Source organism: Pelmatolapia mariae, linkage group LG17 (genome assembly GCF_036321145.2).
Source record: "Pelmatolapia mariae isolate MD_Pm_ZW linkage group LG17, Pm_UMD_F_2, whole genome shotgun sequence".
In the NCBI taxonomy this organism is placed as follows: domain Eukaryota; kingdom Metazoa; phylum Chordata; class Actinopteri; order Cichliformes; family Cichlidae; genus Pelmatolapia; species Pelmatolapia mariae.
The window spans coordinates 28,408,263-28,427,904 of NC_086242.1; the positions used below are offsets into that span (position 1 = coordinate 28,408,263).

Sequence of the window (19,642 nt, forward strand, 5' to 3'; positions counted from 1 at the left end):
GTGTCAGGGTTACAATTCAGTCTTTAAATGATGACGTATGAACCCTGCTTCCGGGTTCAAACTACTCTACGTTTATTAAGGCTGTTATGTTTTTAACATGTTTTAATGCTTTGTATTGTGTTCTGGTTGTTCTCCGTCCGTTTTCAGGATACTGCCATGTGATTGCATTTGTCCCTAACCATTTAGAACCCTCACGTTAACTTTTATCGAGTGGAAAAAAGTTAGCGTTCATCCTCCAGCTTCACTGTGCTAATGTGTTAATATTATGCTAACTTCTAATAGCTGTGTAGCTAGCTACCACGTAGCACATCATTGTATACCAGCTAGTCCAAGTTCAGTAACACTAGAAAAGTCACTGCTGTCTAGCTTTCTGTCTTCATTTATGTGATAGCAGAGCTGTACTTTTTACACCTGGTAAAGCAGCAATGCCGATCATTTCATTAAAGATCAAGAGATTTAGAAAGTTTTTAACCCCCAGTGATGCCACAGTGTTCATTTGACTTTGGGACCTGAGGCGGAAGTTGGATCCAGAAACGGCTAATGGTGTCAGATTTAAAGACTGGATTAGGTTATGGTTAGTGTGGCAGGGCGTGGGTCGTGGCGCAGCTGTGGGGGAGGCGGACACAGCTGAGCTCGAACAGCTCATCATATCTCCACTATTAAACAGGCCTGGACCTGAGGAGTTTTGGTTGTTGTTGTTGTGTGTGACTGTAGCTGAAATGCTGCAGCTGAGTGTTCTGAGAGCAGCAAACGGGAATAAAGTGTGTTAAACGAGCGAACTATGTGGTCAGGTACGTCATTCCCGTTACAGTTAGGTTTAGGCCAAGGGTTTAGGGTTAGGCGTTCATTTTTGATGGTTAGGATAAGAAGCTAGACACGTGAGAAGTGATGTGTTACAATGACTGTGAATGTTTTTATTGCAAATGTATCATATATCATAGAGTTTTCCATTCTTTGTTACACTTGAGTCATTGTGTACATCTAATAGGCCATGTTATACAGCAAGCATAAAAAAAGCGTCCTCAGCAAAGAGTTTCTCCACCAGGTCACGTCCTGCCTTCGGGACAGGACACTGGTCTGAGACTGAGGTTGGGAAGGGCTCGACGGCAGGTTCCATTTCTCCAGGAATCTGGGGGTCGGGTTTAAGTGGTAGAGTGACTCCGAGCTCAGGGCCACCAGCAGGGACATCAGGGAAGGAAGGCAGGGTCACAGGCTGGCCCAGAGCTGGCAGCATTGTCACCATGCCTTCTGGGTGGTCGTGGGGTGTGTTCTCATGTTCGTGCTCGTGGTGATGGTGGTGGTGCTCGTGTTCATGCAGGTGACCGTGCTTGTGATCGTGGTCCAGCGCCAGCTCGTGGTCATGTTCATGGGTGTGCACACCTTCAGCGTGCTTGTAGTCGTGGTGTTGGTTGGGAAAGTCACTGCTGTGGTTGTGTGCTTTGTCGTGATGAGTGTGCACGTGATCGTGGCTGTGACTGTGGTCATGGGAGTGGTCATGAGCGTGCCTGTGTGTGCTGCCTGTGGCATGGTCATGTGTGTGGTGGTGATCGTGGTTGTCAGCATGCTTGTGGGTTTGGTCATGATGAGAATGGCTCTTGGTGTGATCGTGTACGTGGTCGTGTGTTTGGTCTTGTTCGTGGCTGTGTGAGTGTGTGTCATTGTGGCTGTGGTCAGTCTCTCCGCCCAGCAGGTGGAGCTTCTTCTCTCTCTCAGCAGCCTGGAGAAGAGATAAAGAGTATACGGTACATTACAGTAAAGCAAAATCCAGTGACCCTGTGAATAAGTGCTTACAAAATCTGACCTCCTTCAGGTGGGAGCAAATTTAATGGTGACCAGAAAATGAAGCTGTCTTACACATGTTTAAGAAAAAGGTATTAAAAAAAATAAAGTCAAGATGGAAGAATTACAATCTGAACTTCTGCTAATGGCCCCATAAGGATTCTATGATTTGATCATAATCTATAGTGACTACCGGATGAAAACTCCTATATTGTAATTGTTGGTGATTGTTGTAGTTGCTTTTTTTTTTTATTATCATAGGGTCTTTATTTTACAACATTAAGCACCTCAAGGTCACTCTTGTTTTGAATTGGTGTTATATAAATAAAATGAAAGGAAATTAAATCAAATCATTCAATGATATTTTGATTGCCCTGGTGAGAATTTAGCTGTATCATCCGATTTTGTAATGTTAGAGCTTGAAACAGTCTAGAGCAGAAAAAAGGTATCAACTTTTACTTTAAATGTTATGACTGTAAAGATGACACTGTGTAAGGTTGACTAGCTGGATCCTGCTTTTCACCATCCTACCAAGCACCATTGTTTCAAAGTAAAACCTGCCACTAACTAAGCAACGGAGAAATTCTTCTGGTTCCTGTGGTATAACAGTTTACAGGTTGTATGTAGAAGTATGATGGACGTTATGGAAGAAAAAAAAGTGTTTGACATCACAGATAAAAAAATCAAAATAAAACTTGACATACAGAGGAAGACTTGCTGTCCAATAAAGGAAGCAACCAACAGCTAGGACAAACACAAATTCCCTGTTTTGTAGTTTTTCCTAATTAGAGTCAACAGTTTGTGTTCATTTGTTCAAGATCAGAAGCGGGAGACAAAGGTTTCAAAGGTTTAATTCTAATAAATTTAAATTTTAGACTCCATCCTGTATGTTTTTTCTGTACTATTGAAAGATGTTAAAAAAAAATACAGAGATCATATCCTGATAAGACTTACCTCAGGCTCATAGATCTCACACTCTATGTCGATGATTTCATCATTAGTGGGGGAGTGGTAGAGGGATGCCTTACAGAAGCCCTTGTGCTGAGGAGAGAAAAAGAGGAAGAAAGAGCAGAGAGGAATGCCCATTTTACTAAGGTTTAAGAATTAGAAAAACTGAATCTAGGAATAATCTCCTGCTGACGCAAACTAGCCAGTAATATAAAGCTAGAACACATCCTTGCTCGAGGCTTGACTGTAAACAGAGGACTTTGCTTGTAGTGATAAAAACTGATAGCCCCCTGATTGGAGAAGCCACAGTGGAGTAATTTCATCAAGCAGTTTGATCAAAATTTCTCATTTAAGAAATTCAGTTCAGATAAAATAAAAAAGTTGTGAAGTGTTAATCTTGACTCACGGCGAACTCGCAGTTCATGAGGGGGCACTTCTCAGCTGTTGCTTCTGCGCTGTTGCGGCAGATGGTCTCCTGGATGCTGAATTCCACATTGTAATACATACTCATGGCCATCTGAACACACAAATAAACAAATGTTTAATTGAGAAAATCATTTGCAGGGGAATTATTAAGTAATCTAGAGTGGTGGGAATAAAAACTGTTGAACATGAAAAGCAGGCCCATGAGGTTTGATGGAAAGCCAGTATTTAGTCATTTATTGATAAAGATTTTAGATTAACCTCTAAGAAGGATATTTTTGTGTGATTTCAACTAATCTCTGGTGTCAGAAATTCAGTCACAAAATTCTCAGCCTTGACACTGTGTGTTATGGAAGTTAAGATGATAGGATACATTATGTCACATGTGCTGATGTTCCTTTTGGAGGTATGGTAAGCTTACCCCTGCTGCAGCACGGCAGATTTTGAGGAGAGCAAAACGATTGGCGAGTCCGCTTTCATTGTTGAACTTTTCCAGAGAGTGGGACACAGTCTTCTGAACGTTGTTATTGTCGTGGTGAATTAAAGTTGGGCAGTCAGGACACATCTCATGTACTCTAGCTGCAGGAACTGAGTAGAACAAAAATTGTCTTCAAATTTTCATACATTTTGTGGTGTGCAAAAAAAGCGCTGTCTCAGATTTTGACATGTAGTGCCAAGTGTTGCCCTACACGTCATTTCTTAATGTTTTGCAAAGAAAACTGGAAATAGGTGAAACAAAGAGATGCAGTAATTTTCATACCTGGTCTGATAACACAGTTGTATTTGTAGAGACGCTCCACTCTGTGCACCTTGTTGATGAAGATAGCAGCTTTGCACTGTCCATATACCTGCAAACAGAAATATATATTTCACTGTACTGTACATAACAAAAGACCTTTATTTACATTTTTGAAAATTCTATTAAGGCATTTTACAATTTATAAAACACTGCTTATCGATTAAGAAAATAAAAATATAATGAACACAATTTTATTATAACAGCTACTCAAGAAAGCCTTGAGCAGAACAGTGTGAGTACATGCACTTGCAGAGTGTGTGTCTTTTCTAACCGGCATGTTTGCAGTGGGACGAGTCTCACAGCTCTTCCAGTCCTTCTTGCTGAGAACGCTGCATTTGGTCTCCACGACATCCAGAGTCAGGTAGAAGACCACACAGTTCTCTCCCTGTAACACACACACACATACAGTTTTATCAAAAACACAAACATTTACAGCCATTAAAACCTTAACAGAATTTAACAACAGTTTCTGGTTTTACTTCCCGAGATCTGTGAAATCTCCTGATTTGTAAGCTTGACCCCTTGCAAAATACAAACACTAGTTTTTTAGTGTTGCAGGTCTAATAGTTCCTTTCTGCCCATCTTTCTGTGCAATTGCGCTGTAACTGTTGCTGCTCTGTCTCCAGATTTCAGCCAAACGCTTTTCAGTCACAACACTTTAAATGTCTGGATTGTATTGAAAACTAAAAGTGTCCCAGTAAACAAACAGAAATGCAATGAACTGAACTGGTTTGATACTGCAAGCAGCAGCATTGCTTACATGTCTCTTTATGTGGGCGTTGGACAGGCGGTGCAGGCTGAAGATGTAGCCCTCCTTCCTGTCCTGGTTGATTTTGGTAAGAGCCAGCTCAGCAGCTGCTTTTGTTGATGCATCTTCACATGAGCCTGGCTCCATGTCACCACGCTCCACTGGTGCACCATTGATGGTCAAACAACCCAACGCCAGCATCAGTGATAACAGCACGCAGGTCTTCATGGTGGTACACACGGTCACACACAGGCTTCTAGAAGAGATGTGCAGTGGAGAGGTCACATTTTATATCCTGCTACTGTCGCACACACAGCTCCTCCTCCTGTAAAAAGTAAATATAACCACTGACCCCAACTCCTTATATAAGTCATGCTCATCTATCAGGCAACAAGTCAAATACTCTCCAGACTGCACAATGGAGCTTATTAGCTGAGATATAATCATCTTTTCAAGAGTCTTTCTTCTTTGGGATCAATGGGTGCAGCCAGTGGGTTTAAAGTCACATGTTCCACTCTAGCCACTGAGATTAAGGACAAGGCTTAATGTTCGTTAAAGACAAACAGCATGGACAAGATACAGGACCACAGCAGTCAATGATCTAAAAAGACAAAGAATGTTGGAGAGTAATCAGAGCAGCTACTGATCACTGTACAACTTCATATCAGCTAACTGAAGCGATATCAGGTCACCACTGTCTGATTAAATCACAGAAGAACAGTGGGGCTAACTGAAACTATCTTCTTTTTCCACTGCATTTGGAAACACAAGCAGTGTATGTATAGCAAGAACTTCATAACATACAAGGACAGCATGTTGCAAATAGAATTGATACATAGTCATAGACATCCCAGAATACTCACTAAACCTATGCATCAATATTTAAGAAATACAAAAATAAAAGACATTGCCATATACTTAGCCTTTTAAGTACACATTATTGTTTCAATATGTTTTCAGTTATGTTTTTCATTTAATTAAAGCTTAAACATTTTAGTTGTTAGTTTATTATAATTTCCTAAGATTAAACTAAGTGGTTTTGTTTTTAAATTTGTGTTGTTACACTTAGCATAGCCCCACAGAGTGCCACACAAACCCATTCTGAATGAATGAATTTGTCTGCTTTCTTTGGTCATGCAGTTTGCCATTTTTATAGCTCTACATTTATTCTTAAACTGTGTGATCTCATCCTCTCCCCACTCTTTCTTAACTGATCATATTCACTTCCTTAACATGCTTTTTGAACCATTTTTCAGAATAAATAATCTAAGTATTACATCAGTGAACGCCTCCCTCTTCAGTGTGTGCAAGTAAGGTATTTAAAGTGTTATGTTAACATTCTAACATTCTTTGGTCTTTACTTGATGCTGTGAGGATAAACTGAAGCAGAAATGGAAGATGAGACTTTAGGTGTATTACCCCTGTTACTAAATTTGACCCCGAATCCCACTGAAGGGAATGAGTTGTTACTTGTTTTCCTTTAGCTGCAGTGAATGATGTGACCTTTGACAAGCATAAAGTAGTATTTTTGGAAGAACAAGGTGATATCCATAGAGTTATTAGTAAAACAATTAGCTCTCAGGGTTATTGAAGTCATGTGGGATCATCTTGACACAAAGCAGGACAAAAAGCAGCCACCATTTAAAGAAGATCTTTGGAATGTCCTTCAAGAATTCTGGACTTACTTTCATGTAAGTTTGCAAATGTTTCAGAGAGAAAATGCAGAGGTATTCCATAGGTGAATATGCAATCATAACAACCTGCAGTGTTTAAGTACATACTAAGGAATGAAATTTTGAGTTTCTTGAAACACACTATCTTATTTCAAGCACAAGGTGGTGCTACAGTATAGTGCAATATCAGACCATCATTTTGCACACTGAGGTCCTGGATACACTGGTCATAAGTCTGAAGCTATTCTGCACTTAAAGACGCAGCACAAAATGCATCATTCAGCATTTATCAAAAGACACAAAAGACATTAAGAATTAATGAATAGTCTACCATGTGTATGTTTAGTTAGTGGTGTATGTATATGTATATGTACATATACGTGGGTGTGATACTGCAGCAATGTACATTCAAAATAAAAATTGTATCTATAAAAAAAAAAGTGTCAAATTATTGAACCCCTGAAATAAAACAAGATGAAACACAATTGTTTCTGATGCAAGGTACAATTAAACATTTGACTCCAGTCATCACTTTGGCCAACTGAGTGGGCCCAGTTCATCCTGATAACAGGAGGAAATCATCTCAGTGACTTTGAAAGAAGGCTCATTTGTCAGGGCACAGATGGCAGGAGCTTTAATCACAGACTGTTCCCCTGGCCAATGCCTCAATGGGAACAGTGACTAAGCAACATCTGCATCCAGATCTACTGAAAAGACATCAATAAATAGGTAGGAAGTCGTAATCAGCAGCGCATATATGCTGACTCTAATGCTTTTGATGCACAAAACAGCAGCTTCCTCAGGTACCTGAGAAAATCTGCAGACTGTAATCAGACTGTTGAATTAAGAACTCTAATTAAAAATTATAATAATGCGTGATACGGATGTAGTCTGTCAACCCCTTATTATAAAAACGTGGATTTGGAGACCCTGTGGTGCAAAAACCACAGACAATGTTCTACAGAGATGTGTGGAAAAATACTGATACGGTCAAGTGAGTCATCAGCAGCTGAGGAAGTGAGTGACACGCACAAAGAGAACAAAACTCACCACTTGATTCCCTCAATATTAGGGTCAAGCATTCAGGCCTATATGCTTTGGGGTGCATTTTCATGTCTTAGTGTCAGTCCATATTTTTAGTCCATCTTATTTTACAGGGTAAGGCCCGGCACATCAAGTTGTTCTGAATGATCACCTTTAAAATGTGAGGAAACACTTGTATCCTGATAGGACTCGTCTTTGATAACTAGCCTCAGTCCACAGGGTGAGCGCATGAAGATAATCTCTTCCTCAGTCGTAATGAAGAATGGGACTTCCAGCCGACTTGGACACTCAATGCTAAGGAGAATTAAAGCTATTATGGTGGTAGAACAGCTTTTTAACAAACCTGTTTTTTTCTGACTGTTTTTGAACTGTCAGCAAAACTACTCATCATCGAGTATGACAAATGTGTGGGATTTGTTTGCATTTACAGAGAGCTTGTGTAAGGTCGCCGTCTCACATAGTCAGAATTTAGATAGATCTCAAACGTCAAGGGTCAGTGGATTTGTAAACAATGACTCATATTATAAGGCTATAACCTGTGCAGGAGAAAGAGAAGGGTTTCGGGGGAAGATGAGGAAAAATTGTAGCTCTTGGCACAGAGAGAAGGGTTATCTCATCTGTCTTTCAGATCTCACAGGTTACACAGGGAGTGTGTAATACCACTTCAGCATGCTCAGACCTGGATTTGTTTGGAACCACACTTCATATTGTGTAAGATATAATTCATTGGGATTTTACTGACCGGTGCAATATTTCAGACACATGCTGTAAAAGGTTTAATGCAAACATTAAATGAAAAAACTGACTTTCTTGTCTGTTTCCTCCACAGACTGTGTAAAAGATGGTTCTAGCCACTTTGATGTCACCCAATAGTTTGTGGACTCAAACTATGAAAACTCAGCATGAGCATTTCTGGTAACTGCCATACAGTTTTTTTTCTTTATTTAGACAAGGGAGTGGAGTGTTAAACTACCAGGGAAGGCTGGCAAGCTTTCTTAACCCTCATGCCTCCATGTATGTTTGACATTTACAGACACAGCTATTTGCTAATTAGTACTAATAAACTATTAAAATGCTACATAAATTTGAATGGTTTGTATCTCACAGCAGATAATATAATTTCTCAGATTATTCTGTTGTTCCTAAAGGCACAAACATAATCAAGAGGACTATGTTATGGAGTCCATCTTAGAGACTCAAATTAGCAGAGGTGAAACATACAGCAGATAGCTATCACCTGCAGTTACCTGTGTCAGCACACACACTGATGAAAACTACCAGCCCCTAACTAAGCCTTAACAACAAATGAGTAGGTTTCTAATAAATTGCTAACAAGGTGATTTAATTGCTAAATGGGAGTTTATGGGGATTGATTTTCCTTTTTAGTCTCAAGTGGCCATAAGAGGAACTGCAGGTTTCAGTTCCCTAAAAAGACAGAACAAAACACACGATTTAAATTCTGTTGTGTCACCTCTTTCTCCATTCTGCTTTTGGTCTCACAAATCTCTACACTGTCCCAAAATAAAATTGATGAAATAGATTAATGTATAAAAGGAAATAATCCACAGCACAGAGAACCTTACAGAACCTCAGAATTCAAGCTACGGTTGTTAATACGCCCTTAGTTCTGAAACATCCCATAGCTTTTCTGATTGTTCTACTCCAGTTTGCTATAATGAGCACTGTCACAGTGTTTACAATGTTGCTGACTGGGAAAAGAAGCTATGTTGATCTGAGGTATTCCAGTACAGCCGCTTGGCTCCTTATATAGACTGTCTGGCACAATCCAAAAAACCCTCTTTTCACATTTAAATGCACACAGAGCTGGCACAAAGTTTGAGTGAGTGTCAAAATCTATTACATTTATGAACTATGATGCATAGTTCATAAATTAGAGGTGATGTAATCTCCCGGTTTATCATGCCAGTTATTTACTCTGAAACTAATTTTACCAGTGACTAAAGAAATGTAAATCAGTGCTTTTGTTCTGCTTATGTTGTATGAGTTTCCTGGACACTTGCCAGACAATCAGAGAGGAAAACTTAAATGTTTTAAAACTCCTTATAATCAGGATAATAATATGAATATAACTGGCACACAAATGTGGGACTATTCGGAAGAGCAATAACGGGTTAACTCCAGTATAACCAAAATTAGCTTCCTTTTAATAAGCTGAGTTGTACATGAAATGTTCATTGGCTAAGACCTAATTAAGATTTAAAACTAGATGTGGAAAAAAATTTAAAAATTAATGGACATAGTAAAAATATATAAATAAATTGTTGTGGCATGAATGACGGACTTGACTAGACCACATAGTTTGTTCTTTTAACCTTTTTATTCCGGTTGCTTTTCCTCTAACACATGGATGCAGCTTTTCAGCTGCGTCCCCCACACAACAACAACATCGACCACAACCTCAGGTCCCGGCAAGTTTTATACTGGGGAGGCGTGATGAGCTGATGGAGCTCTGGTGTGTCAGCCTCACCTGCAGTCATGCCACATACCCCCACGGCCCGACCTAATCCGGGGAGCCTTCTGGCCTAGCCCTATTCCCCCCTGCCACGAACGGGAGAGGAAATCAGGATACGACCATTGGTGTCCCCGACCCCATGGACCACCGGCAGGGAAGGGTTGGATCGGGGGGCCGACCGTGTGTCCAGCGGCAATCGACTTTGTGTTCAGCGGGATCTGGGGGCAGACTGTGCAGGCGGCGGACGCGCAGCAGGCGAGGACGTGCAGCAGGCGAGGACGTGAGCCGAGGCTCACAGTCAACTAGATAGGTGCAGGACCACTGCAGCTGTTCCCCCTGGCAGCGAAACACCGCCACCTGCTCCCGCTGCGTGGCCGTGGCCACCATTCGGGCCAGCGCCTCCACTGACTGTTCCAGTCATAGTTCCGCCATGCCACCTCCTGGGTTTCAGCACCACTGTGGCATGTATGACGAACCACGCCCCGCCACAATTGTATTTAAATTTGTCTACTCAGCAAAATGCATTTACCAAAAGTGTGAATAGCCTTTGTATATTAATTGCATTAATATACAAGGCAAAAAAAGTGTTCTACAAGGAGTTGAGCTGTCTGGGAGCAGATGGGAGTTTGGGAAAGGCAACAAAATGTACAGCCTTGGGAAAACAGTCTATTGTTGTGAGTTTGACAGTATCAACAGCAGAAGGGGGTAAGCAAGTGACAATCCAAAACAATGTGGGACCATTGCTGTCAGGGAGTTGGAAGAGGGTGGAGCAGACCAGCTAGCGGAGAGCTTCCAGACTTATTATGTGGATAGACTTGAAATGCAGACACATACTCTCAAACATCTGGTTAGTGTTGGCTATCAGAACAGGTGTTGAAGCAGATAGATTGTCACTGTGGTAAGAATGGCACAAGCAAACATGGAGGCATCGGCCCAGTGGATGACGTAGGAGCGAATGCTGGACAACACATACAAACGGTTGGCAGGACCACCCCTAGGACCGGGCTCATACTTTTGAGGATTCCTAACCAAAGATTCTACCTCCCAAGTGAGTAAGCCCACAATGCATGGCAGAGGGAGAATTAGATCTTAGAACCTAGAACTTTTTTTTGTCATTGTACAGTTTCTTGCACAGTGAAATTAGGTAGCAAGACCACAAAGGTGCGAAGGTAAAGAAAACTATATACAAAAAAAGAAAAAAGAAAAACAATATAAGAACACTATGTACACTATGTTTGGGTTACAGGAAGCATTGTGGGGGTGTGTACAAGGGCATCGTAATAAATTATAATAAATAATAAATAAGAGTGGAAGGGCTATGGGTTTTAAGGATAGGGATGGAAATTGCACATCTACCAAAATATTGCACAGGAACAAAATATTGCATGAAAAAAAAACAAAAAAAAAAAACAAAAAATGGCAGCAACATAATAAATAGCAGTGACAGAATGATTGTATGGGAGAGGTCTGCTTACACTCTTAATTTGTATTTATGGTTCTGACAGCCCATGGGTTAAAGCTGTTCTTTAGTCTGTTGGTTTTGCACCTGATAGATCTGAACCTTGAATGGGTGTAGTGGTAAACAGATTTTTTAATGTTGAGAAAGCCTTTTGACTACCATTATTTTGTTTAAAAGGAACCTTGGTTAAAGTGAGAGCAGTGAGATAATGCAACCTTACTGTAATTCCTGTTGAAACAGCAGCAGAAATTTTCAGACCCATTAAAACGCTGCAGATGCCTACGTGGCAGGAACAGGCCAGTGCACAACAACCTGAAACTTGGCTGGATCATCTCTTATCTGCTCCTTTTCAATAATATACCCCAGAAAAGACAGATGTGACATGAAGTTTGCATTTCTCACCCCTGACTTAGAGTTTGTTCTCTAGCAGGCATTGGAGGATTTACCTGAGATATAAATGATGCTCTGTAGAACTTCTAGAAAAGATGAGAATGTCGTAAGATAAACAAAGACAAAAGAGTTTAGAAAATCATGAAGTACATCACTGATGATTGCTTGGGAAACTGCCAGGGTATTTGTTAGACCAGACAACATAGTGAAACACTTAAAATACCCCGCGTGTTAAAGGTGGTCTTCAAATCATCTCCCTTTGTTATGTGAATGAAGTGGTAACCATCGTGCAGCTCAACTTTTGTGAAGATGGTGGCCCCTGGCAGGGTCCAGAAGCTGAGGATGTAACGGCAGTGGATATTTATCTTTCAGTTATGTTGTTAAGACTGCGCAAACCAATGCAAGGATGGAGGGTCTCATCTTTTGTCCATTTCAGACTTGATCCTTTATCAAATACTGACCTAAACTTACTTAAGGACAAAGCAGTAACTGCATACTAAAGGTGATCTTGGCCCCTCCAGAGGCATATGTGGAAATTTGCTGTCTAAACATACACCCACACTTCTCCAACTCACTAGAAAAAAACTCTGGATTAGGAAGGGCTCTTTCCGGAGGGTCCAAAGATGGCAGAGCAGGAGCTGCTGGAGGTGGTGTTTTAGAGACTTGCACAGGAAGGGAAGAGAGAGAGGTTAACATGCCACTCAACTCCACAATCTTTTGTAGCATTGCATCTTGCTTCCCTGAGATGTGCCGAAGATGTGTCTGGATAGTGAGAAAGTGACTAAACGGAGCGCAGTCTGCACAGTCAGAGTTCTGGAGGGATTGTTCTGCCATGTCTGAGCTTTTTTTCTGAAAGTACTGAATAGGCAGACACAATGACGAAGTTCATGGAATTTATTTACAGTGAATTATTTAACAAAAAGACAATGAGATCTTCATCTTGTTCGCGCCAGTGGAAACTCCGAGCCGTCTGAGCTCCAACTTCTTAGTTACTAAAGACGCCCATCACACAAAACTGAAATCGTCTTTTCACTCGATCACTCAGGTAACTCACACCCCAGGTCCTGATGTGCTGCGCAGTACAAAACAGAAGGTAAGTTGTTCAACATTCCAACAAAGAACAGCCAATTCTACTGACTCTTTCTTTGTTAACAACAATAAACATCATCCTTCAGCTTAAATAGGGAGCAGCTGATTCCCTAAATGCTATCAGGTGAGGCAATCAGCTCAGGTGCCCAGGTGCTGGCAGGTAAGAGCAGGAGGAGGGCCCACATCTAAAAAACAGAGTGTGTACACACACGTACAAAGAGAGAGAAAGAGACAATTGGCCAGGAGGACTGAAATACTATGATAAAATCAGTGCTTTGCAGTAGACACAGTTTTTATATAATGAGAGACACCTGAAGAGTGTTCTTAGTGCAAGGGGAAACACTTGTGGCAAGGTGTAATCTGACTTGGTGGTCCTGGTTGAATTCATTAACATTAGTTACCATTCCTTAGTGCTCTGGACAGCTTCACGGATACTGATGGAAGTACAATAAATGCAGAGAAAAAAAAAGTATTTTTCAGCATTTTGCATAACTTTTGCTGTATCTTGCACAAGTAACTCGAGAAAGATAGATAACCACACGAATTAGAAGTTAAAGAACAGCGAATATTGTGCATACATATGTACAGGTGAGACTGCAGATTCTTTTAACTGGATAAAAAGCACCTGGTTCCTTTCATGTGTCCCATAGCAGCTATGGGCTTTTTCAAGTTTTGTCGTTCTCTAGTTGTCTAACACTGATTAACATGTCTTGAGCCTTTTATTATTAATTCTCCTATAACTTTAGTAAGAATGATTAGTGGTGGTACATCCAAGAAGAAGATTTGAATACTTTTATCACTGAAAGTTTCAACCCATAAAAAGCAGTGCAGCAGGTTTCTGCCATGTGATTCTGTTGTTGAATTTCCTTTAAAGGATGTAACAGCTACACCCCCAGTCTGACTTTAATGAGGCTTTTAAAAAGAGAACAGTACATGTTGTTACTGACTGGCCACGAAGAACCTTAATAATATATGCATGCATTAAATTGGCCTGTTAACTTAAAATGGAAAACAATCGTTTCAGTCTTAAAGTGCATCAATGGATCAGGTATAACTATTACTCTTTTTCTTGTTTTTTGAGTATTGTTAAATTAATGCTGCCATTAAGTTACATAACAAGTAACAATATGTTCCAGTTGCTATTTTCTGCTTTTCAGTTCAGAGTGAAATACTGAGCTTAAACACTTAACAAAACACTAAACGTAGAAGCATTTGACTGTACCGCGACCCTCATTTAGATGTTTTAATGTGGCTTAAAGTCCTGTCTTTATCTAAATCAGCTGTGTCTAATTAGAAACCTGTTATTTTAAAAATGTTTTTAAAATCATACATCCGTTTATATCACCACATACAAGTTTGAACCCAGATTAAATCTACACTGTTGTGTACAATGACTTGTCCTTGCCCTTAAGTGTGATAGTGAAGAACAACTCAGAGGAAATGGCCTGAAATAGTATTTTCCATGGCAAACAGAGAGAGGCAACAACACTGACTGCAGTTTAAATCCTAAATTACACACCTCATGACTCGCTAATGGAGGACTTTGTGTGACCATTTAATCGGCAGTGAACTGACAAACACATGCACGAAGACACGGTCTGACACATGCTAGTTTGCACGCACATGCATGCAAAGATAACTTCAATTGCAATTTCACAGACCAATATATCGACTAAGCAGACAAACACAGGCTCAGTGAGTGTCAGCTGAAATAGATTTTCCTGAGCTCCAATCCATTAGCAATAACTGTGTGAATAAAAATGCTGCTGTTGTGAAAGCACTCCATTGTATGATGTAGAGCTGATGATTTTAAACCATTAGTATTAATTGTAAGGCACACTTTAATTATGAGCGAACGCAGTCAAGAAGCTTTTTCTTGTGCAATTTATTGATTTAAAAGAATAAAGCTGAGTCTAAGTGGCAATCTCAAGGGCTGTAAAATGAAGCTAGAATGAAGTGTCAGAAACTGCATGTTCTAGACTGGCCACTTAAGGTTTGCACATAGACTCTTATGATCAGCTGTAATATTTGCAGCCTGGTTCAAAAAACACTTGGAGGTTATAGGGATAGTTTCCCTCTTGGGTGAGTATATTTTTTCATGACTGACCAATTTATTAGTAACATTTATCGTTAGAGACTTGGCTTTTTTTAATTGATAGTTCACTAGCAGGGACCACTTCCTTGGTAATAATGGGCAATGAGGGATGAGGAAGTGTGAATAGTGCTGCGGTTTGGGGAAGGCCTTGAAGGGGACTGACGGCTCTCGGGCCGGGCAGAACCCCATGTACTAACGAGAAATAAAGGGAGGAAAGGAAGAGAGGAGAGGACAGGAGAAGAGAGGAAAGAAAAACAAAAGGGGGGGGGGGCAGGGGGGGGGGCATGAAAATGAGAACAGCAGGTATTGGAGAAGGGGGGGTTTTATAGCCTGAGGCCGGAGGGGGCGTGAAGGAGGAGTGGTCCCGCTCCTGAAATTCAGATGATATCTCCACATGGCCTGACTTAGATAGTTGTAGCTGATTAGTATGCTAGGTCTTGCCTTCATTAACTCAAGTTGTTAAACTCGAAAGAACAAGAAGTTTATGTTTCAGTTTTACTGAGTGAAGACCTCATTACTTATCACTTATTACAAAGTAACACGCTACTGTAATTACATTGTATTACTTTTTTCAGTAATGTACTAATGTAATGTGTTACTTTAGTTACAGTAATTACACTAATTACAATTATGTTGTTATTTGTGTTACAAAGGTTTTTTTTTTTTTTTTATCTATCTGTACATCGGGAAAGAAAGGTTGAGGGACCTGGTGGAGCGGTGGAACAATGGTAAAGTGCAAACTGCATCCAGGGAGAAACAACTGCATTATATACTGCTAACATGCTAATACTATGCATGCCGAACCCAGCCCAGCAGCCAGAGCTTGAACTTCAACTGTTAACAAAGATAGTGTTGAGCAGCCATGATTGTAGTCTCTGTTCCTACCTTTTTCTGTTTCTACAGTATCACTGTGACGACCGCTTTAAAGTATCATTGGGCTGGTTTTCAGTTCAGCTTGTTGTTGTTGGTTTTGTGCTCTTACATAAACATTAAAAGAAAGAGTTTATGTGTGTCATCATTAGGACAGGGATTTGTGTTGGTGTGCGGGACTGTAGCTTCAGCTTCACATTGTTAACTGGTAATTATGTGACAGTGCTTTTCAGGTCATTTTAAATTATAAGTAGTTTAATGAACTACTTTCTGTTATAAGTACTTTGGTAACATACTGGATTACTTTTAAGAAAAGTAACAATACATTACTTCTTTTGAATAACTATTCCAGGTGTCAAAATATAGACTGGTGTTGTCACAGTGCCTATGTTCATCTTTTGAAAACAATTCATGGTTTACCCTTGAAACTTTATGCCAGAAACCACGTCATATTTTAAGAGGATGTTTTTGTACTGACATTATTTCATTGGAATTGCTATAATCTGTGTATTGGTTTATGGAGGTGAGATAAAACATTTTCTTCCTCCAGGATTTGCCAGGACTTTGTAGGATTTGTCAGCTTTCACCTCTTTAGCTGGTCATGATGGGCCCCAGGTACACAATAAAAATGTATGCCACCTGAGTTGGAGCTAGATAATTACCAAGCCTCAGGACACCAAATTGTTTTCTACCTCTTTCTTTTTTTGGTTTTGAGTATCACAATAAATATTACACTGAAAAGAAGAAATACAAGGTCTGACAGGGAGTCTGCTATTATTAAAAACATTCTGCCGAATGCCTGATACACCATATGTGTTCTGACAGTAAACAGAGAATCCCTTTTCCTTCATGTGATATGAGACCTTGGCTTTTGTTATTACACATACCATGCCTCAGGAACAGCTGTGGCCTGTAACTACAACATGGTGATCTGGTGGGGACATTATAACCAGTGAAAACACTTCGAGGCTGCAGTCTGCAAGCGTACAGTCTTAAAGCTCGTCTCCAGAGGGGCCTGTGGTCAGTCTTGACTGCAGTTGTCAGTGTTTATATGACATAAGCACAGATTATATTTAAGTGCAAATTATGTGTGTGTTTATATCGTCATCTGCCAGGTTGCAGAGCAGTAACAGTTTCACAGACTGTTTGATTTGAATGTTTGGCTCAAACTTTCTTTCTACTTGTGAACTCATTGTATGCACAAAGAATGAGTTCACTGTTATGGAAAGAGAGGGAGCGAGAGAGAAAGAAAGAAAGAGAGAACACGCGTGCGTACAAAGAGGAATGGAGTTATCAGTTGTGAGAGTGACTAAAATGGACTTTTTCACATGGCACCATTGACACTTTAATTAGTGTTGAGGAGATTTGCGGTGAGTGCAGTGTCCAAGTCAACAAACATTAGAGGTGTCCAGCCAACAGGAGCCAATTCAGAGCTGAAGTGAAGCTTTGTTGAGCACAGACAAAAGATTGTTTTTGGTGTTAGGCTAACAAGTTGTAATAATAAAAACAGTTAAAAAAAAATCAACAACAGAGGACGTGCAAGAATTCATACTTGAAATCTTTTCTTTGTGAACTCTGTGGAGCGCACATGGGAAACATCAGTTTGACAGGAAGCAAGTGGAATATTTTTCAACAGATGTCTTCTTTTTTTTTAACCAATATCTGTATTAACAAGAAGGCCAAAAATACCTCATCGACCAAGTGCGACCTTGTGTTGATCTACTTGCATTACATCATTTGACACATTTTCAGATGGGCTCACAGCGCCAAGCTAAAACTGTCCAACATCGCACAGATTCTATATGCACAGAAACACACACACACACACACAGCTCAGTGACTCATCCATCAGCGCTGTCTCCATGTCAGATGAAAGCAGTGATTGAGGCCACCCAGGAAGAGTGATTTTGATTGTGAACCTGCATGTTGTTCCACACGTAGCCTCTTCACAGCTCATTATGGCCTGTCATGACTGACTTGCAGACAGTGTCTAAAAACAATCACTATAGCAGCGCTCTCTCTTCCTTTGCACAAAACACTCTGAGTTTGCTGCTAAGGGTCATTTAGCAGAATCTGGAAAAGTCTACCGCTTTGTTTGGGTTCGATATGCTCACAGTCATCTGTGAGTGAATAATAAAAACTGCCATCACAATTATTCCTGAGGAACCCATTTATAATTCGAGTACTTGCAGTTTACAGTAACGCCACAAAAAACATCCTTCGTTTAGCAAGCTATGACTTTTCATTAAACAAGCATTCCTGTCATGGTACCTTATCCGGAGAAGCTGGGATGTAGGAACTTGCATTGTGTTAACTGGATTGTTATCAGTGTAGGCATTTCCTAAAAATTCTACATTTGCTATAAGCAAAAGAAGGAATGGAACAGAGACTGGAATTTTAGCAAGGGATAAAATCAGACTACAAAAGCCGCTTCCAGAGTGGAGAAACAAATAGGTCTTAGAATTTTTGGAGAAAGTCCTCTTTACTATTAGCGTAACTTAACCCAAAACAGAAAGCAATGATAATCCAGAGCTAAGCCTGGGTTCTTTGTATCCTTACCAGCAGTGGAGGTCCTAGCCTGTTTCGTGCCCTGGGCGAACACCCCCTCTTCACTATCCCTACTAATTAATGTTATCTTGTTGTATCTCTGTTGTGGCCAGTGCTATCCTCTATGCTGTTGCATGCTGGGGCAGCAGGTTGAGGATCACAGATGCCAACAGATTAAATAAACTTATCCACAAGGCCAGTAATGTTGTGGGGATGGAGCTGGACTCTGTCAGGGAAGTGTCTGAGAGGCAGATGTTGTCCAAGATAAGGACAATCATGGATAATACCTCCCACCCACTCCATGACGTACTGGCTAGTCACAGGAGCACGTTCAGTGAGAGACTGAGATGACCAAAAAGCACCACTGAACGAGACAGGAAATCATTCCTGCCTGTGGCCATCTCCCAGTACAACTCCTCCATCTAACACACTGTAAACACTGCAATAGTTACACCCTTTTTATACACGCTCTTTTCTACTCTGTAATATTCTTGTCAATTTTCTTGATATTAATTTATAATCATCTCTGTTAATCCTTGATATTTAGAACTGAGTGATCTGTATATATTAATGCTTTTTCTTAAATGTGTAAAATCTGTAACATAATGTATTGTTTGGAGTTTAGTCTGTTACTGTTACTGTTTTTACAATTACTTCTTGGAGCAATTGTAACCCACATAATTTCCTTAGGGATTAATAAAGTATTCTGATTATGATTCTGATTGTTTCAGGATACATGACCTGCCATTATTCAATGACACATCTGCTTACCTGCTGTATCTTTTGCACCTGATGGCTTTGAACTCTTCTTGTTCATCTTCCATTGGTTTTAATTTTGCACTCCAGTATGAACACCCATCCCCCAACCTGAGGTTCACCACAACATTACAGACCTACACCTTAGTTCACAGATTCGCTTTGTCTAGGGTTTATTTCTGGGATTTCGCACAACCCAGGAACAAATCATGAATACAAAATGGGCTTGGATTTACAACATTATGAATGAAATGTGCTCTATTTGGAAAGAGCCGCCCCCCCCCTCCCCTTTCGGCAGGTTGTGTGTGAGACTTTAAATCATCAAATTGTAAATTATAAATTTTAAATTGTTATTGATCCCTTTACCCCTGGTCCTAAAGTGTATATTTATTTTCTGACTCTTCTTATATTTATTGTTTGTTTACTTGCACTGCTGTAACTGGAGCCTCGTCGTCTCGTCTCTCTATATACTGGACTGTATGTAGCGGAGATGACAATAAAGTTTACTTTGACTTCAGCAGTGAGCAGGCGCACCGAGGGCTCTCGCGC

At 40.3% G+C, this 19,642-nt stretch overlaps 1 protein-coding gene across 1 annotated transcript; it reads right to left on the bottom strand.

The window, feature by feature from the left end:
• Positions 1-956: 956 nt before the first annotated feature.
• Positions 957-18,415, bottom strand: LOC134615704 (fetuin-B-like). Its single transcript, XM_063460292.1, has 8 exons — positions 18,350-18,415; positions 4,710-4,953; positions 4,221-4,334; positions 3,911-3,998; positions 3,572-3,738; positions 3,134-3,244; positions 2,734-2,820; positions 957-1,717 (listed from the first exon to the last, which is right to left on the bottom strand). Exons 2-8 carry the CDS (start codon positions 4,923-4,925, stop codon positions 995-997), a joined length of 1,506 nt encoding a protein of 501 aa, XP_063316362.1. The 5' UTR covers positions 4,926-4,953; positions 18,350-18,415; the 3' UTR covers positions 957-994.
• Positions 18,416-19,642: the final 1,227 nt, after the last annotated feature.

Excerpts from the sequence above, each read along its gene's own strand:
- LOC134615704 (XM_063460292.1), bottom strand. The coding sequence starts at position 4,925 with ATGAAGACCTGCGTGCTGTTATCACTGATGCTGGCGTTGGGTTGTTTG. Across the intron at positions 4,335-4,709 it reads ACGCCCACATAAAGAGACAT|GGAGAGAACTGTGTGGTCTT; the intron begins GTAAGCAATGCT and ends TGTGTGTTACAG. Across the intron at positions 1,718-2,733 it reads GTGAGATCTATGAGCCTGAG|GCTGCTGAGAGAGAGAAGAA; the intron begins GTAAGTCTTATC and ends TCTCTTCTCCAG.